The sequence below is a fragment of the Argentina silus genome (genome assembly GCF_951799395.1).
Source record: "Argentina silus genome assembly, chromosome: X".
Classification (NCBI taxonomy): Eukaryota; Metazoa; Chordata; class Actinopteri; order Argentiniformes; family Argentinidae; genus Argentina; species Argentina silus.
In genome coordinates this window covers 25,654,951-25,674,129 of record NC_139653.1, presented here as the reverse complement: position 1 = coordinate 25,674,129, position 19,179 = coordinate 25,654,951, and the positions used below count along the sequence as shown (strand labels likewise).

Genomic DNA, 19,179 nt, shown 5'->3' with positions numbered 1-19,179 from the left:
CCCCCTCCCCTCCTCACTCTCCTATGACTCTTGCTGTCCTTATCTCTCTCCTGCCCTCCCCCTCCTCGCCACCCACCTCTTTCTTCCTCTTGTTCCTTCAATTATTTCCATCATTCTGCCTACTCCTTTAATTTTCCAAACATCATCTCTCTCTATCTCTCTCTCTCTCTCTCTCTCTCTCTCTCTCTCTCTCTCTCAGGAACGTGATGCGTATCTTCCGTTAGCTGAAAGTGCCAGTAAGATGTATTTTGTCATAACTGACCTGTCTAAGATCAACAACATGTACCGATTCAGCCTGGCATCATTCCTGCGCCTGTTCCAGAGAGCACTGCAGAGCAAGAAGGTGACTGACCTCTCTTCCCGCCTCTCTCTCACACACACACACACACACACACACACACACACACACACACACACACACACACACACACACACACACACACACACACACACACACACACCCACCTCTACTTCTCTCCTCTCTAACATGTGCTGTCCCGGAACAGAACATGGAAGACATGAAGTGATGAGGAGCTAGTGTATGTGCTGATGATCAGAATGAGGGGTTGGAGATACCATACTCCCATCTTCTCTAGTATGGCCAGATAGTGCTGCACCCTGTGGAGAGGGAATCACACTAACCTTATTTAGGAGTACATTCTGTGTCCTTTAGCCAGACTGAAAGGGACGATTAGCTGTTGACAAGCTCTCTTGCCCCAACACCTGAGCCCATCCATCCTTATGAGGGCTGGCTGCCCTGGTGCATTGACACACACACACACACACACACACATACACACACACACACACACACACACACACACACACACAGACACACACACAAACACGCACACCAGGGCTTCCATTTAGCCAAGGACAAATTTCATTTTAATTTACGCAACATTTGGGAAATGTACCGTATCATATGCATAGGGTGCGTAACCCATTCAGGCATCCACCCACAGTGTATCCACCCCTGTACTATTACTTAGCAATATTTAGTCCTATCCGATAAACTGGTGGTTTGGTTTTTCAAAGCACCTGTGAAATCATCTCATACACAATCCAAAGTCACATCCCAACCCAAATGAGCTAACAGTGTAGAAATACACGGACCATTTGGGGAAATCTACTCATCTCATCTGGTTGAGAAGAGTTTAAGTGTGGAACACTGATGGACTCATCAAAACCAGATGAGATGAGAAACATACAGATGATCTTCATTCGACACACACACACACACACACACACACACACACACACACACACACACACACACACACTGTACTCCCATTGATTGCAAGATCCCAGTCATTGCAAGTTATTTCTAGTGATTCCGCGCCCACTCGACACATTATCCCATTATCCAGGATAACTCACACATATACACACACACTCTGGCTGGCTGTTGTCACGGTGACCAGCTGCTGCACGGTAATGTTCTTGGAGGGCACTGCTTGGGGAGAGAAGGGATTTGGGGAATTAGTGCTTAGTCGCGCCCCAATGACAGTTAACACACAGTACAACATTTTGTGTGTGTGTGTGTGCGTGTGTGCGTGCGTGTGTGTGGTTGCTTTGTTGCTGTCAAACTTGGACACTGAGATGAACAATGCTACTCTGCCCCTGTGTTCCTATGTCAAAGCATTTGAGCTCTGATGCTCTTATAAGACATCACATCAAGTCCGTCCTGCTGCTGTCTCCTGGGCAGTCTACAAAATGTACTGAAATTCATAACAAGATTGCTGACTTGAATTGATAGTGTCTAAATCACTATTTCCTATGTCTAAATGATTTTGCTCTTTTTAACAAATCATGTTAATGCTCTGGGGCATGGCTGACCTTTCAACTTTGACTCTTAAGACGGATGTCCTGATTTGCTGTTTCTTCTGCCAACCAGAAAAGCCTCTGGATCCCTACACACACACACACACACACACACACACACACACACACACACACACACACACACACCACACACGCACGCACGCATGAATGCATGCACACACACACTGCATGTACAGCACTAGATGAAAATGTTGTCACAAGGCTTACACATCATAACTGAATGTAGCGCAGAGGAAGGAGAGAGAGAGAGAGAGAGAGATAAGAATGAGGAGAGACAGACTGAATGGAGAATCAGAATGGATACGAAGGGAGTGAGAGAAGCATTGCTGGAATTTCAGTGTCTATATCTGTATACCCGTGTATAGTAATCTAACCCTGCATTCTCCCCTGTGATGTCTCTATTCCACACACACTCTGACAGAGGCTGACAGTTTTACTGCCGGCCCCCAACCCAGGAGGCACTTCAAGGAGAACACAGACTTCAAACACAAGCCTGTGTGTGGTGTGGTGTGGTGTGGTGTGGTGTGGTGTGGTGTGGTGAGAGAGGGAGGGAGGGAGAGAGGAAAAATTGTACTATCCGTCCGCTGCAGTTGAATGGTCCCTTGGTTGTGTTCCCTTTGAGATGTGCTTTGAATGAGAAAGAGAGAGAGAGAGAGAGAGAGAGGAATGGAAAGAAAGAGAGAGAGAGAGAGAGGAATGGAAAGAAAGAGAGAGAGAGAGAGAGAGGAATGGAAAGAAAGAGAGAGAGAGAGAGAGAGAGAGGAATGGAAAGAAAGAGAGAGATAGAGAGAGAGAGGAATGGAAAGAAAGAGAGAGATAGAGAGAGAGAGTGGAAGGGAAAGAGAGAGAGAGATATGTGCTCAGAACGAGAGAGTACATGAGATACTCACTGTCACTCTGTCAACACACGCCCCGCTATTATACACAGCTCAGCAATAGCAAACTATCCTTCATGTTGGCAGTAGCACCAAACACCCCATGACCATTACAGTCTAATGAACCCTTACTACACTGTCACTATGAAATTACACTCCCAAGTGTTGCTTTTTACTTCCATCAGCAGTTTGTATTCTACACCAGCAGCATCAAAATTTTACACCAGCATAAACTAACAGCACTAGCTGCTTTATCAATCAGTCAATCAATCAATCAATGATAAACAGAGAGATGTGTGTGGGAACACTTGAAATAGATTTGAAGCCTAAAAAGACACTTCTGGTCTGCAAGGTCGCTTCACTGACGTGAATGTCATTAGCAGCTGGTGCAGCATGTCTCAATCGCCGCTTTTTGACAGCGGTGCCCGTGCGTGCCAAGGCTAGGCCAGCTTGTGCTCAAAGCCCAGTACTTCAGGCCTAGTGAACAAGCCCGTTTGAATTTCCACAGGTGGGCTTTCTAGTCCCGTCCCGTATGATCTCTAGTTTGCTTACATTTTGCATTCATCAAGTTTGCTAGCCAACTAAAGCACTTGGATGATAAGAATATCCCACCCTTGCTCTAAACCTCGCCCCTAGCCCCGATTGGCCTCATGATGACCAGGGGGCTAGAGGAGGCTAAAAGCCAGAGTTTTAAACACTGAATAGGCCTGGAGTAAGCCCTGTTGAAGCCCGGGCGTGTCTGTAGAAAAGCAATTGGCCTTGGCTCACACGGCGTAAGCCCTGCTGTGGAAAGCCTGCTTTTCTATAGTGGGCCCATTTCAACTGGGACTTACGGATGTGAGAGAAAAAAAAAACTCTTGTAGTCTCGTTTGGCAGCAAGCCACGCCTAGTTCATTGACCTCAGTCCAGTTGCTGTCTGTAGCCGTCTGTGTCTCTGACCCAGTTTAACCCCACAGGTCTGTCTGTGTCTCTGACCCAGTTTAACCCCACAGGTCTGTCTGTGTCTCTGACCCAGTTTAACCCCACAGGTCTGTCTGTGTCTCTGACCCAGTTTAACCCCACAGGTCTGTCTGTGTCTCTGACCCAGTCTAACCCCACAGGTCTGTCTGTGTCTCTGACCCAGTCTAACCCCACAGGTCTGTCTGTGTCTCTGACCCAGTCTAACCCCACAGGTCTGTCTGTGTCTCTGACCCAGTTTAACCCCACAGGTCTGTCTGTGTCTCTGACCCAGTCTAACCCCACAGGCCTGTCTGTGTATGTTTCCTGCCTGCAGGAGGCTGAGAGTACAGAAGCCAGGATTGCTGCCCTGGATGCCAGCCTGAAGAGCATGGTGTACGAGTATGTTTGCCGCTCCCTCTTTAAGGTAAACACTACCTCCACACAATACAGTACACACATGCACACATACATACATGTCCAACTACATACACAGATACACCGCCAGACGATGAAGTGCGTGCGTGCGTGTGTGTGTGTGTGTGTGTGTGTGTTGGATAGATAAGCACTGAGGACAGACATTATCAGCAATAACACTCACCCTCATTCCATCTGCTGCTGCCCTCACATTGCCATAGAGGAAATGCTGGATTACATCATGTCAACACTCTCCCTCTGTCCTCTGAGAGATAGGGAGAGAACAGGGGGGAGGGAGATAGGCATGTATGTGAGAGAGGAGAAAGGGGGAGAAAAGGAGTTGAGGGAGACAAAGAGCAAAGAGAGAGTAAGCGAGAGGTGTGTGTGTGAGAGAGAGAGAGAGAGAGAGAGAGGGAGAGACTGTGGTTGAGGTGATGGGTGCTGGTATGACAGGTTCCAGGTGTTACAGTCTGTTGTGGCTTTTCTCCTGTCAGTCTGGCAACCTTACAGCCCTTCTTCTCCCCTCCTGTTCTCCCTCACATCTCTTCTTATCTCTTTCCTGGGGATGAGGATATCCACACACACACACACACAGAGCAATGAGTCAAACACTAAACTGACAGGGGGAATGCTTGGTAGAAGCGAGAGGAGGAGATGGACAGAGGTATTTTCAATTATCATTATTAATGAAGAAATAAAGGTAGCTAAATGTGTGAGACATGCTGTTGATTCCCTCTGCCTCACCAGCCATAGTCTGATCAAGAGTTCAATTTAGGTTCTCCTCTCAGGACAGACTGTCTGTACACCTTCCTTCTCATGGTGGAGGTGGTGTAATGGTGTGGGGAATGCTTTCTTGGCACACCGTTAATTCCAATCAATCATCGCTTGAATGCCACAGCTTATTTGAGTATTGTTGCTGACCATGTGCATCCCTTCATGGCCACAATTTACCCATCTTCTAATGGCTACTTCCAGCATGATGATGCACCATGTCACAAACCAGAAGTCGTCTCAAACTGGTTTCATGAACATGACAATGAGTTCAGTGTTCTTCAGTGACCTTCCCAGTCACCGGATCTGAATCCAATAGAACACCTTTGGGATGTGGTTGAACGGGAGATTCACAGCTTGACAGTGCACCTGAAAAATCTGCAGCAATTGTTTGATGTCATCATGGACCAGTGCTCGGTGAGGTGTAGTGTGTGGGCCTTTTTGTAAAAAAAATAAATATATATATATATAGATAGATATATAATTTTGATATATAGACATATAATTTTGTGCCCTGTCCAAGGGTATGACTTTTAATCTGCTGTAGAGTAATGTCAACAGCTAATTTGGCTGTTGGGAAGATAATAATGTGATAGAATATTATGCCGAAAAATATGTTAGTAGGACAAGGCTACATGTTTGGACACATGGAAGTCAGTGATTTATGTTTATTATATTATTATTATTATTATTATTATATTATTATAATTATATTATTATACGGGTTAACGAGGCAATACACATGTGATGCGACTAAACTAAGACATTAAGTCGACTAAAACAGCCCATAGTTTTTGTCATTTTGATAATAACTAGACAAAACATTGTTGAAATGACAAAATTAAGACCAAAACTTCAGGCTATTTTAATCAAAATGACTTCAGCAGCTTCCAATGAAACTCACACACACACACACACACACACACACACACACACACACACACACACACAGCTCTACAAAAAACACACTCTGTGTGATTTTTTGTGATATATAATCTGGTATGCGTATGACTACCTGTATATTACTTAAGAGTTTGAGCTGACAGTAGTCACAGTGGGGTTAGAGAAAGGCACTAGGTAGCACACTCAGCACTAATGCTCTTAGTGGGAGTGTCTATAGAGCTCTCGCTCTCTGCTGTTAATAGTGTGTGTGTGTGTGTGTGTGTGTGTGTGTGTGTGTGTGTGTGTGTGGTTGATATAATCAACACTCATGTCCAGGTACAGTTGAGCTAAAGCTGTGGTCAAGTTTCATTAGTAACAATCTCAACCCTGGCATAGGAGAATTAAGTAGGGAGTTCAACAGTAGTAGCACAGTTGTCGGTTTTAAATAGTGGGCTAAAGTGCTGGTACAGTATGGTAGTGCTGTGGTCCAGTTAATGCCGTGGTTTAGCTGATGTGTGTTAACAGCCAGGTATGGCTGAGCCTCAGTAATGCATGATAGTGAATAATTAACGCTCAACTCAGAGAAAGCTCTGTGGCAGCAGTCCTGCTGGATGACCTGTTGTGTGTGTGTGTGTGTGTGCGTGCATGGGTGTGTCTGTGTGTAAAAAATACTAAAGGGTTAACCCAGACTTTACAGACCAAGGTGTAGAGAGAGCCTATCTCTGTATTCAGTGGGATAGAAAGTGCTGGTGGGTTTAGCTGGTGAGAATAAATGGATCCATTGGTCTCTAAACAGCCCTCACACAACATTAACATTAACATCTGTCTGTCTGTCTGTCTGTCTGTGTGCATGCATGCGTGTGTGTGTGTCTGTGTCTGTGTACAGTATGTACAGTTGTGGTCAGAAGTTTACATACACTTGTAAAGAACATGTATGTCATGGCAGTCTTGAGTTTCCAATCATTTCTACAACTCTTATTTTTCTGTGATGGATTGATTGGAGCACATACTTCTTTGTCACAAAAAACATTCATCAAGTTTGGTTCTTTTATGAATTTATTATGGGTCTTCTGAAAATGTGACAAAATCTGCTGGGTCAAAAATATACATACAGCAATGCTAATATTTGGTTAAATGTCCCTTGGCCATTTTCACCTCAATTAGACACTTTTGGTAGCCATCCACAAGCTTCTGGCAAGCTTCTGGTTGAATCTTTGACCATTCTTGACAGAATCGGTGCAGTTCAACTAAATTCGTTGGCTTTCTGACACGGACTTGTTTCTTCAGCACACTCCACATGTTCTCGATGGTGTTTAAGTCAGGACTTTGTGAAGGCCATTCTAAGACCTTAATTGTAGCCTGATTTAGCCATTCCTTTACCACGTTTGATGTGTGTTTGGGGTCATTGTCCTGTTGGAACACCCAACTACGTCCAAGACCCAACCTTCTGGCTGATAATTTTAGGTTTTCCTGAAGAATTTGGAGGTAATACTCCTTCTTCATTATTCCATTTACTTTCTGTAAAGCACCAGTTCTACTGGCAGCAAAACAGGCCCAGAGCATAATACTACCACCACCATGCTTGACGGTAGGTATGGTGTTCACATATTTCTGGTCATTGTGGCCAAATAGCTCAATTTTTGTTTCATCTGACCACAGAACTTTCCTCCATAAGGCCTTTTCTTTGTCTATGTGATCAGCAGCAAACTTCAGTCGAGCCTTAAGGTGCCGCTTCTGGAGCAACGGCTTCCTTCTTGCACGGCAGCCTCTCAGCCCATGGCGATGTAAAACACACTTGACTGTGGACACTGACACCTGTGTTCCAGCAGCTTCTAATTCATGGCAGACCTGCTTTTTGGTGGTTCTTGGTTGACTCTTGACCATCCTGACCAATTTTCTCTCAGCAGCAGGTGGTAGCTTGCATTTTCTTCTGATCGTGGCAGTGACACAACTGTGCCATGCATTTTAAACAATTGTTTGCACAGTTGATCTTGGGACCTGTAGCTGCTTTGAAATGGCTCCAAGTGACTTTCCTGACTTGTTCAAGTCAATGACTTTCCCATTGTAGCGTTTTTGGCTGAGTGTAATGAGTGTATCAAACGAGCCCTATTTAAATGGGCTGAAATAAGTCACCAGCTGTAGTCAATCATAATCACTCATAAGAAGTTAAGAGGCCATGCCACAAAGCAAATTTGATTGACACAACTTTCTACATCACCAAAATTGATAATTCAAGGTGCTGTATGTATATTTTTGACCCAGCAGATTTTGTCACATTTTCAGAAGACCCATAATAAATTCATAAAAGAACCAAACTTCATGAATGTTTTTTGTGACAAAGAAGTATGTGCTCCAATCCATCCATCACAGAAAAATAAGAGTTGTAGAAATGATTGGAAACTCAAGACTGCCATGACATACATGTCCTTTACAAGTGTATGTAAACTTCTGACCACAACTGTATCTGGGTCTTTGTCTTTGTCTGTGTGTGTGGGGGGGGGGGGAGCCAAAATTCATCTCTCTCTCCACCTCCACCTCTATTCTCCTTTACGCCTCCCCCCCTTCCTTTCAGAAAGGGATAATGATGGCTTCTTACAAGCAGCATGGAAACCAAACCACCTCTGTGTGAAGCAGAGATGTGGTCTTGTTAGTCTGGGTGGTCGTGTGAGTCAGGGCTAATAGTTTAGTACAAGACCATGGTGTTAGTAGTCTCTCACATCATGTGGTAATCTCTGCCATCTCTTGTCAGACTCTCAGTGGTAGAGTGAGAGGCTGTGCTAACGCCCCCCTCCACTTTCTCTTTCTCTTCAGGCTGACCAACTCATGTTTGCGATGCATTTTGTCAGAGGGATGCATCCTGAGCTTTTCCAAGAGAACGTAAGTACACACATGCCACTATTGATACATTTGCACATAATTGAACTGATGCTCTGCCCTCTGTGGCTGATTTTCATTGTGGTTCTGTTCACTCCTCTGCATTAACCTTTGATCTCTAAGTTCCCCTAGGCTGCACCATGACTCATTATTTCTCAGTCTCTCATTTAAAACAAATATGTGACTTTTTTAGTCCTGATTTTCTGACCCCATATATAATCCAAAGAAACATTTCTAACAAATCTATCATAGCATTCAAATGGACTGGTAGATTCTTTCCAGCCTAACTTTGAGTAATGAGACAGTGAAGCATTTTCTCCTCTTTTGGCTCTACACTCCAAAAGTTTGGATTTTAAATCAAACATTTACTATGAGGTTAAAGTAGAGATTGAGCTTTTATTTGATGGTAAGGTACCCAAAAGTAGGCTTGACAGGTGTTTTTGGTTCGTTAGATGTGTTCCGTCACATCATTTGTGCAGGCATAAGACAGCTGTCAATGTCAAGTATTGATTCTAGGCTTTGGATTTACGTTTGTGGTTTGCTATTGGTGTCTGACAACATGAGGACCGAAGAGGTGTCAATAAAAGTCAAGGAAGCCATTATTAGGGTGAAAAATTGGAGACAGGATCTGCTCAAAATTTACAACATACCAACATCATCTGTGAAATATGGTTCAGGGGGTGTTAGGTTTGGGCACGTATAGCTGCCACTAGAACTTGCTAACTTATCTTAATTGATGATATAACTGCTGACGGCAGCAGCAGAATGTATTCTGAAGTGTACAGAAACATGTTGTCTGTTTGAGTGCATGCAAATGCCTCCAAATTCATTGGATGGTGCTACATCATACAGTTATACAATGACCCAAAAAATACTGGCATAGCAAGTGGAGGCATGCATTTCATTTCCTAATGATAAGATTTTAGGCAAAAAGACCTAAAAACAAACAACAACTGAAGATGTCTGCAATACAGGCCTGGCAGAGCATCACCAGAGAAGATACCCGGTGTCTGGTGGGGTCAGTGGGTGTCAGACTTCAGGCAGTTATTGTCAAATGAAAGCTGAGAATCTCTACTTTAAGCTCATAGTAATTGTTTGATTTCAAATCCAAACTTTTGGAGTGTAGAGCTGAAAGAAGAAAAAATGCTTCACTGTCCCATTACTTACGCAGGGCACTGTATGTGTTCCTGGACCAGTGGTTTGGTGGGTTAAAGTGTAAAGCCCATCCTAATGTTGGTGTTCCTCCTCCTCTCTGTTTCATCTGCAGGAGTGGGACGCATTCACTGGTCTCATAGTAGGGGATATGGTTAGAAAGGCGGTACGTATTGCAGTATGCAACATTGTGTGTGTGTATGTGTGTGTGTGTGTGTTTGGAGGGTGGAGTGTGTGTGTGTGTGTGTGTGTGCGCGCGTGTGTGCGCGCGTGTGTGTGCGCGTGTGTGTGTAACATTTCTCTCTCTATGTGAAATTGACCCTCTCTTCCTCTCTTCATCCATCAGGATACCCAGAAGTCTTTGCGAGAGCAGATCCCCTCTTGGATTGATCAAGAGAGGCTTGGAGCAGTTGCTATGTTCAAAGTACACACACGCACACACACCAGGGGATGCCGGTGGAGGGAGAAATCAGACGATGGGCTCATTGTAGTGCATGAAATGGAATAAGGAATGGTATCAAACCCGTGTTTGGTACCATTTCTCATTCCATTTCATCCATTACAATACGCCCGTCCTCCGATTTCTTTACAGCTTCCACTGACTCACACACACACACACACACACACACACACCACCCCCCAAACACACACACACACACACACATACACACACACACACACACACACACACACACACACACACACACACACACTATTAACAGCAGAGAGCGAGAGCTCTATAGACACTCCCACTAAGAGCATTAGTGCTGAGTGTGCTACCTAGTGCCTTTCTCTAACCCCACTGTGACTACTGTCAGCTCAAACTCTTAAGTAATATACAGGTAGTCATACGTATACCAGATTATATATCACAAAAAATCACACAGAGTGTGTTTTTTGTAGAGCTGTGTGTGTGTGTGTGTGTGTGTGTGTGTGTGTGTGTGTGTGTGTGTGTGTGTGAGTTTCATTGGAAGCTGCTGAAGTCATTTTGATTAAAATAGCCTGAAGTTTTGGTCTTAATTTTGTCATTTCAACAATGTTTTGTCTAGTTATTATCAAAATGACAAAAACTATGGGCTGTTTTAGTCGACTTAATGTCTTAGTTTAGTCGCATCACATGTGTATTGCCTCGTTAACCCGTATAATAATATAATAATAATAATATAATAATAATAATAATAATAATAATATAATAAACATAAATCACTGACTTCCATGTGTCCAAACATGTAGCCTTGTCCTACTAACATATTTTTCGGCATAATATTCTATCACATTATTATCTTCCCAACAGCCAAATTAGCTGTTGACATTACTCTACAGCAGATTAAAAGTCATACCCTTGGACAGGGCACATAAAGGGCACAGTAATCAATGCAAATCTCTGAGTTTGAAAGGATCAGCCTCAGCAAGGCTCTGTGCAGATTCATTGATATTGATCACACTTATGCTTATTGTGCTTATTTTTCTACCACAGGTGATTTGTAGATCAGTGATTCTGCGCAGCGCATTGCTCAAACCAACCGCCCCTCTCAAACGTGAAGATTCACTGATTGTCTTTTCCCTGTCAGTTTGCGGATGCAAAAGCTTTCTTCTCCTGTGGAGACTTTGCATTTGGTCTTGTTTGAATCGACATAAGTAGCCAATTTTTCTGCTGATGGCGTGTGGTGCCTGTTTGCATCAATGTCCCACAGATCTTTTGTTTTGGCCACATTGGAGAAAGTTTGCTGGGTAGAGATAGGGGTGGTCATGACTTGTAAATGACCTGGGCATGGTATTCATTTTCCACCAATGCAGCATTGCAATGAGAAAGTCTTAACTATTCTGCTACTGTCATGCATGCTTTTGGTTGGACCGCCTCCAAACACCTCCATCTCTCCAAAAGCTCTTGTCCATGTAATCTGAATTTAGTCCCAGAGATCATTTCATCTCGTCTCGTTTTAGTTAACCAAAATCAAAAAAGAACTTTGTTTAGTTATAGTTTTTTGGGTCTGTTTAGTCTCTTTGTTTGCCACAGAAAAATAGGTGTTTGACGAATTTATTCCATTGATTCAGTGTGTGTGTGTGTGTGTGTGTGTGTGTGTGTGTGTGTGTGTGTGTGTGTGTGTGTGTGTGTGTGTGTGTGTGTGTGTGTGTGTGTGTGTGTGTGTGTGTGTGTGTGTGTGTGTTTCTCTTCTATTCTGTTCTCTTCTCATCTCTTCCCCAAACACCCATCAGTGACTCACTCCCAGAGGTGTGATAAGACCACTCTTGCCTGATTGCTCCTCTCATGTTCTCTCTCTCTCTCTCTCTTACACAAGCACAATGATGTACAGTAATGGCCATTCCTCTGATCTTGTCGTTCTAGAGTACGTTCCCAGGTTTGTACCAGTCTCTTTGTCTGAGTGACTCTGAGCTCTGGCTCTCATTCTCTCGAAGTTCAAACTGTGAACAGGAAGTCTCGCCATCCATCGCCAAAAAGATCACACCCTTCCAGCAGGTCAGCCATCAATCACTTATCTCCATTGTATATCATTATGAGTGATTATGTCCATGGTTAATGGCACAATCTGGGATTTGTTCTGTTGTTCAATGGTTAGAATTTTTCATCTACTGTATACCCATTGATAAATGCCTAATGAGCTCAGTACAACTGTCTTACTTGAACATAACCCTTCAACCCTTCAAACTTCATTGTTTGTAAACAATATCTTTGTAAACTGACAATGTTCAGGTTTTGAAAATGTTTACAACTATCACTCCAGAGCAATATCCACTGTAAATTTGAGAGTGGTCACATTTCCCCAGCCTCGTCTCTCAGCTTTTTACGAAAACAAGTGGCAGGCCAGCTATTTGTCTGAAAACGAATTAAGGATTGCACCTTTAACACAGTACAAGCATCAGGCCCTCCGCACTACCTAATGCAACCAGAGAATGTATTTCACAGTCAGTTTTTATTTTACGTTAGTGTCACAGTTTTATGTTAGTGTCACAGTGTAATCACTTAACTAGATAAATACCATGCAAAAATAATGCATTGGTTGTGTTTATTCAGGACTTAGAAGAATCATTAGAATACCACATTTTGTATGTTGAAGGGCTTACATATATTGCACACTGTATTGTACACTTCAAACCGCAAGACGTGCGGTCAAATATGCGCCTTCACGCAACAGCGGGGCTGGCCTCTAGCCATGGCTGGGGAGTGGCTCGCATATTTACACTCTTAACTCACAGTTCTAGCAACTATTTTTCCATTAATATGTTATTGCACACTGAAAGTTTGTCTTTCACTCATTTTCCCCAAAATTACACAAATGTTTTAATTTCCCATTCTCCATTGGCAATAGTGGTCACAAACAACATTTTCCTGGCTGAGCACATTGTAAATATGCCTTCCACAGGTGGCGGGTGTGGTTCTTCTTTCCTGGTCCTCACGTGATTTTCACAAAATCGATTGCCCATTATTATTATATTATTACATAATTATAATACAATTGTTCTCGAATTGGTTGCAAAGTCATTGATAAAAGCTGTTACATATACAAACGGAGCTAATACGCTGGTAAAGTGGAACGTCACTGGAGACACCCAAACAAGTGTGCAGTGCTGTAACACTGACATGATAATGCAGATATTTGGTCAAACTTGATACCACCGTAATAAAATTCAGTAGTCTTAATTATTTGTCTTGCCCCATCATCCCAGAAATGTAAACAGTATGAAAAACTGCAGGTTAGAAGGTTTATTTAAAAAAAATAGTTGTGCAGCTAACCCTAACCCGAATGGTCATGAAATATTAGAAGCAAGTAAGTAAAAACAATTGCTGACAATCACTACGAGATTTAAAAACATACCTTTTTGTTTAGTATTGCTGGGCATGCAACGAGTTACACACGGAGGTGGGCAAGAACGCACCTGAGGCTCAATCTGCCCTTATTGGCACCTGTCTACGGGGTGCTAACCTCCTACCAGTTACATTTGTAATGGGATAGAATTGTAAATACAGTATATGGGTCATTCTATAAATGAGGGGCCAAAGTGTGACATTGGGGTCGAAATTTCAAAGTGGCTCAATATAAATAACAAAATATTATGATATAATATAGATAACAAAATATTATGATATAATATAGATAACAAAATATTTAGTACGTAGCTTAGAATGTCTAGTTTCAGGAATGCAATTCATTATGTGCAGAATTGGACTCCAAGTTGTCCTAAGTGTGACAACATACACTTTAACATTAAACAGGCTACTGTGCAACAATTGATACTGCAATGATAACAAACTAATTAATACATAAATCATCTAATTAATATTTCAATGTAAAGTTATAATCTAACAAGAATATTATGGACTCGGTCCAATCGTGACATCTATAATTCTGTAACTTTCTCTCACATGCACACACTCTCTCACACAGTTCAGATGAGAGTGTGTGACTGTGAGTGAGTAAGAGAAAGAGGTGCTGTATTAGTAGAAAAGACGATTGATCACGCAAATTCAAACATATGTGATTTAGTGGGACTAGTAGATCTGCCTTACCATCGTAACATCGTTGCTGAGCTTCAAAAGGTAACAAAGTGAAGAAAAGAAATGTGTGTGTCATAGGATTCAAGTGTTACTTGGCATTTAGATGGTATTATGATTGATGATTGATTTTATTGCGCACAATATCGTGCCCTCGTCCTTTCAATGGACTATGCACCTTTACGCATACACAGAGCAGAAGTCTATATCACAGGAGCAGTCTATATCACAGGAGCAGTCTATATCACAGGAGCAGTCTATATCACAGCAGCAGTCTATATCACAGGAGCAGTCTATATCACAGCAGCAGTCTATATCACAGGAGCAGTCTATATCACAGCAGCAGTCTATATCACAGCAGCAGTCTATATCACAGGAGCAGTCTATATCACAGCAGCAGTCTATATCACAGCAGCAGTCTATATCACAGCAGCAGTCTATATCACAGCAGCAGTCTATATCACAGGAGCAGTCTATATCACAGCAGCAGTCTATATCACAGAAGCAGTCTATATCACAGGAGCAGTCTATATCACAGCAGCAGTCTATATCACAGGAGCAGTCTATATCACAGCAGCAGTCTATATCACAGCAGCAGTCTATATCACGCTATATCATGTGGCGGCAATGGCTATATAATTATTATAAAATGCTTCCAGATTTGATTTTAAAATTCTAACAACACTTACATGTAAAAAGCAATTAATGAGAAAGAGTTAGGGAAGGCATGTGGTTTTCACAGTGGCAAAGTTATTTCAATTATAAAAGTCACACCACGTGAAAACACGCATTGGTGCTCATAGTGTTAAATAGAGTTGAAATAACTATGTATCTGTGTTTTGATGGTCTGTTTGTCTGTCTCTCTGTTACAGGTACTGTTGGTTCAGGCAATCAGGCCTGACAGACTACAGAGTGCCATGGCTGGCTTCACCTCTCAAGCCCTAGGTAAGTGTGTGCGTGTGCGTGCGTGTGCATCCTTCAACCCACACTGTACAGTGAGTCAGCACCACTTGCACAGCAGCTGGGCAACAGATCAATCACACAAAGATAGTTAACCACATGCAGAGACACACACACACACATACCCATGCTCTAACACACAAAGACGTTGTCTTTGAATGGAGCTGGTTGATATTGGCACAATGGAGAAACTGTACAGTGATTAATATACAGTCATTACTCCTCATTGGTCACAAGTGCGCACAAACGCACACACACCCCTGTGTGAAATTGTTACGAACCCCCCCCAGATACTACGTCTAGGGATATAAAAGGGGGGAGAAACGTAACATACAGTATCTGTATATGCTGCTGAGAACTGCTGTTGCGGTGCTATTGCAACACACACAACAACTGAGTAAAATGGCAACAACAAGCCAGATTTGTTATTAGTACATACAACAAACAACCAGACAATACGGGGGAAATATAGAGAGGGAACTAAGGGGAGGACGCCAGACGGCGCCAAATAAATGAAAACAAAAATAACACCCAAGCTAATATTCTACTCCTATCTGTTCTAACTACGAAAAGTCTGCTATCTGACTAACTAAGTCTTGCCCGCCTACCCTAAACCCAAAATACAAGAGGTGGCGTCCGCCTGGGGAAACTAACCTAATGTATATAACAAAACCAAACCTGCGTGATGGAGGTGTAAGCCCATGGGCGTCTTACCTACCTAACTCGCCCTCCCCTGGAGCTAACTACAGATGTGGCAGCGAACACAATGGTAGGACAGACACTTTTACGAGGACAGTAGAATACCAACACTATGATGCAACAAATGACAGAAAACCGCTAACCGATGCTACCACACCTCTCCTTTTCTGAAGAGTGCGCGGGAGTTTTAAATGTAGACGGACGACGGTCTAATTGTACGATGGATGACCGCCAGATGAAACGATTAGTCGAAGGACAACAGGGGGACTGACGGACGAAACGATGATTGACAGGGCGATGAACCAATACCTGGGAGAGAGAGAGAGGGAGAAACAGACAGACAAACGACACCACACGCACAGAAATGTGGGGACGTAACAGAAATTAATCACTAGCCATTTCTTTTAATTAGACTCTCACACACACGCGCACACACATAAACATTGCAGGCCTGATGAATGTGTGGCAATTTCTCTTCATCAGCCCAGTGGCCTCAGAGGGGAGGACAGTGTGATATGATTGGTTGATTAGCCCCATGAAGAGAGAGCAGATTGTCTGTTAAACACAGGAGCCGTGGAGGTCTAGGAAAGTGTCTCTCTCTCTCTCTCCTCTCTGTGTGTGATTGCACACTGCAGTATTTCACCTAACAGATACAGGAATTTATCAAAAAATATAATTGACTCATTTTCAAATTGTTTGTGGCTCTTTGATCTTGGGGAAATATGTGTTTCTTATATGATCATATATTTGACAGGAGGTTAGGAAGTGCAGCTCAGTTTCAACCTTGTTTTGTGAGCAGTGGGAACTTAGCCTTTCTCTCGAGAGCCAGACCTATGCCTCTCAATAGAATAGAATAGAAACCTTAGTTCCAAATATTGGGGAAGCTAAAGATAGTGTTAAAAAATATTAGTATGGCCAATTTGAATTTGTGGTCTGTATATTTTATCATTTTGTTTAGGATACCATCAACGGTTCAAGGGTTTATATTTTGCCTTGCAGTTCATTCAAATTAATTGGAGAATCCAGTGGGTTCTGATAGTCTTTAATAGCTGATTTTAGGATTTGTATATTGTATATATACAGTATGTCAATTTTGTATACTTAGCTCTTCATGTTTTCTTGTGTATTTCTGTACTGTTTTAGTGTTTCCACATGTAGATGGTGTATGTTCTCGATATCTGGGTCCCTATGTTTTTGGTTGGAAAGATTTCTCAATTTCTTTCTTAGGTTTTTGCATTCCCATTATTGTCTTTGGTTTTTAGGTTTGATAGAGAAGCTGATATGTCAGATATATTGTTTAGGCTTTCTACTGCTAAGTTCACACCTTCACTATCACAGGGAAAAGTTTGTTTTTCGATACATTTCTACAATATTTTCCCTCCTATCTATAGCATTTCTTAAGAGCATGCAGTTTGTTCGGCATTATGCCTCCGGGTTGGGTATTGCTCTGTTCAAGTAGACTGTGAATTTGCTGTCGTCTGATAGGGGTGTCAGTGGGCTGACTGTACAGACCTAGGCTGCGACAGAGCTGCAGTAGTTGTGACCCATTTTTGTAGGTTATTTTTTCATAGTTGTGTCTAGGAGGTTCTATGTGGGAGGTGATGCTCTCACCTCCAGGTATGTGTTTGTCCCCCTGTGTGCTGAGAGGGTCAGGTTCGTGTCCAGTTCTGACGTTTAGGCCACCACAGACTAGTACATGTTCCTGGGCCTGGAAGTGATTGACCTCTCCGTTTAGGATGGATAAATTGTCTACATTCAAATATGGGGATTCTAGTTGGTGGATATAGGTAGCACACAGGACACATACAGGATGTTTTTGTCTGTTGAAATAATAACCTTATTAATTTCTAACCAGATGTAAAATGCTCCTGTTTTAATTAATTTATTGGAGTGGGTTAGCATACCCCCTGAATCTCTTCCCTGTTTAATAAGGTATTGGAAAGTCTCTCTCTTTCTCTCTCTCTCTCCTAATAGCTCTCTCTGTCTATCTAATTTATAGTCTATTGATCTACAGCATCCTCACCTCTGTCTGCTACATCACTATTCTCCAGATAGCCCTCATCCACACGCACACTGTCATCTCTATCAGACTGGACGCTGGGGTGTGATAGACAGGCAGGCAGACAGACAGACAGACAGACAGACAGAGAAATGGAGAGACAGAGTCTCAGAGAGCCTGAGAGAAAATGAGCAAGAGGCCGGCACTTGTTGACATCCGATTGATTGACAGTCAACCTAAGTCCCGCCCACATTGACGCTTCAGCTGCGGCTTGCCTTTCAGACAGAGAAAATGGGGTGTAGCCGTATGCAGCCATATGCAGCCGTAGCGCTACAAAACTATCTATCGAGTGGGTTTAGTTGCCGCTCTAAAAAACGTAGCGTTTCCTTTCAGACAGAACTAAAAGACGTGACTGAAGCGCTTCAGTAGCAAAAGGGGTATAAGAGTCTATAGTAGGACTGGGTGATAAAATACTATAAATAATTATTTAATCATTTAATTTAATTAACTTACTACCATACATTTCAATAAAAAGTTAACTAAAATAGACAAGATCTTGCCACCTTGGAGAGGTAAATACCTATTACTATATAAATAAATAAGTTATAAATACTATAACTATCCATTTATGGAAAAATCAGACTGATTAACTCCACAGTCATATCTTAGCTCACGTATATACTTTTGGCACTATCAACTCCAGATGACTCTGGTTCTTCAAATTATATGACAAATTATATTATTTTTTCAGTATATGACAAAATGAAACATGCCTATCTGTATAATGAACATGAACACAATACCTTTTTCCAGAACTCGGCAGGCTCTTTTAGGTACTTTTTAGCAATCCGTAACCTGACCATCCTGTTTTGGTGGCTAACTAGTGGATGCACTTTGCAGTGTAGCCTCTGTAGTTCTGCTGGTGAAGTATGACGATGGTAGTCTCTGACACATTCCCGCCTTCCTCCTGAAGAGTGTTGCTGATCTGTGGGACAGTTGTTTTGGGGTTTTTCCTAATATGGATATTCTTCTGTCATCCACTGTAGAAGTCTTCCTTTGCCTACCAGGATGTTTGCGATTTCTGAGCTCACCAGTGCTTCTTTTCCTTTTAATGATGTTCCAACATGACTTTCATTGATGTCACTTTGGTCCTCATTTTCACAGACACCAATAGCAGACTCCAAAGGCAAATGCAAAGTATGCCTAGAATCAATACTAGACATTAAGAGCTCTCTTATGCCTGCACAAATGATGTG

At 42.5% G+C, this 19,179-nt stretch overlaps 1 protein-coding gene across 1 annotated transcript in view; it reads left to right on the top strand.

The window, feature by feature from the left end:
* The window catches only part of dync2h1 (dynein cytoplasmic 2 heavy chain 1), a gene marked incomplete at its 5' end in the record, with an annotated part of 120,887 nt that overhangs the window by 62,190 nt on the left and 39,518 nt on the right, over positions 1-19,179 (top strand). The window contains 7 exons of the mRNA XM_083695873.1: positions 200-343; positions 3,994-4,083; positions 8,538-8,603; positions 9,868-9,918; positions 10,099-10,176; positions 12,100-12,231; positions 15,138-15,210. Of these exons, the coding sequence (XP_083551999.1) occupies positions 200-343; positions 3,994-4,083; positions 8,538-8,603; positions 9,868-9,918; positions 10,099-10,176; positions 12,100-12,231; positions 15,138-15,210 (634 nt within the window). The remainder of the gene's footprint in view (positions 1-199; positions 344-3,993; positions 4,084-8,537; positions 8,604-9,867; positions 9,919-10,098; positions 10,177-12,099; positions 12,232-15,137; positions 15,211-19,179) is intronic.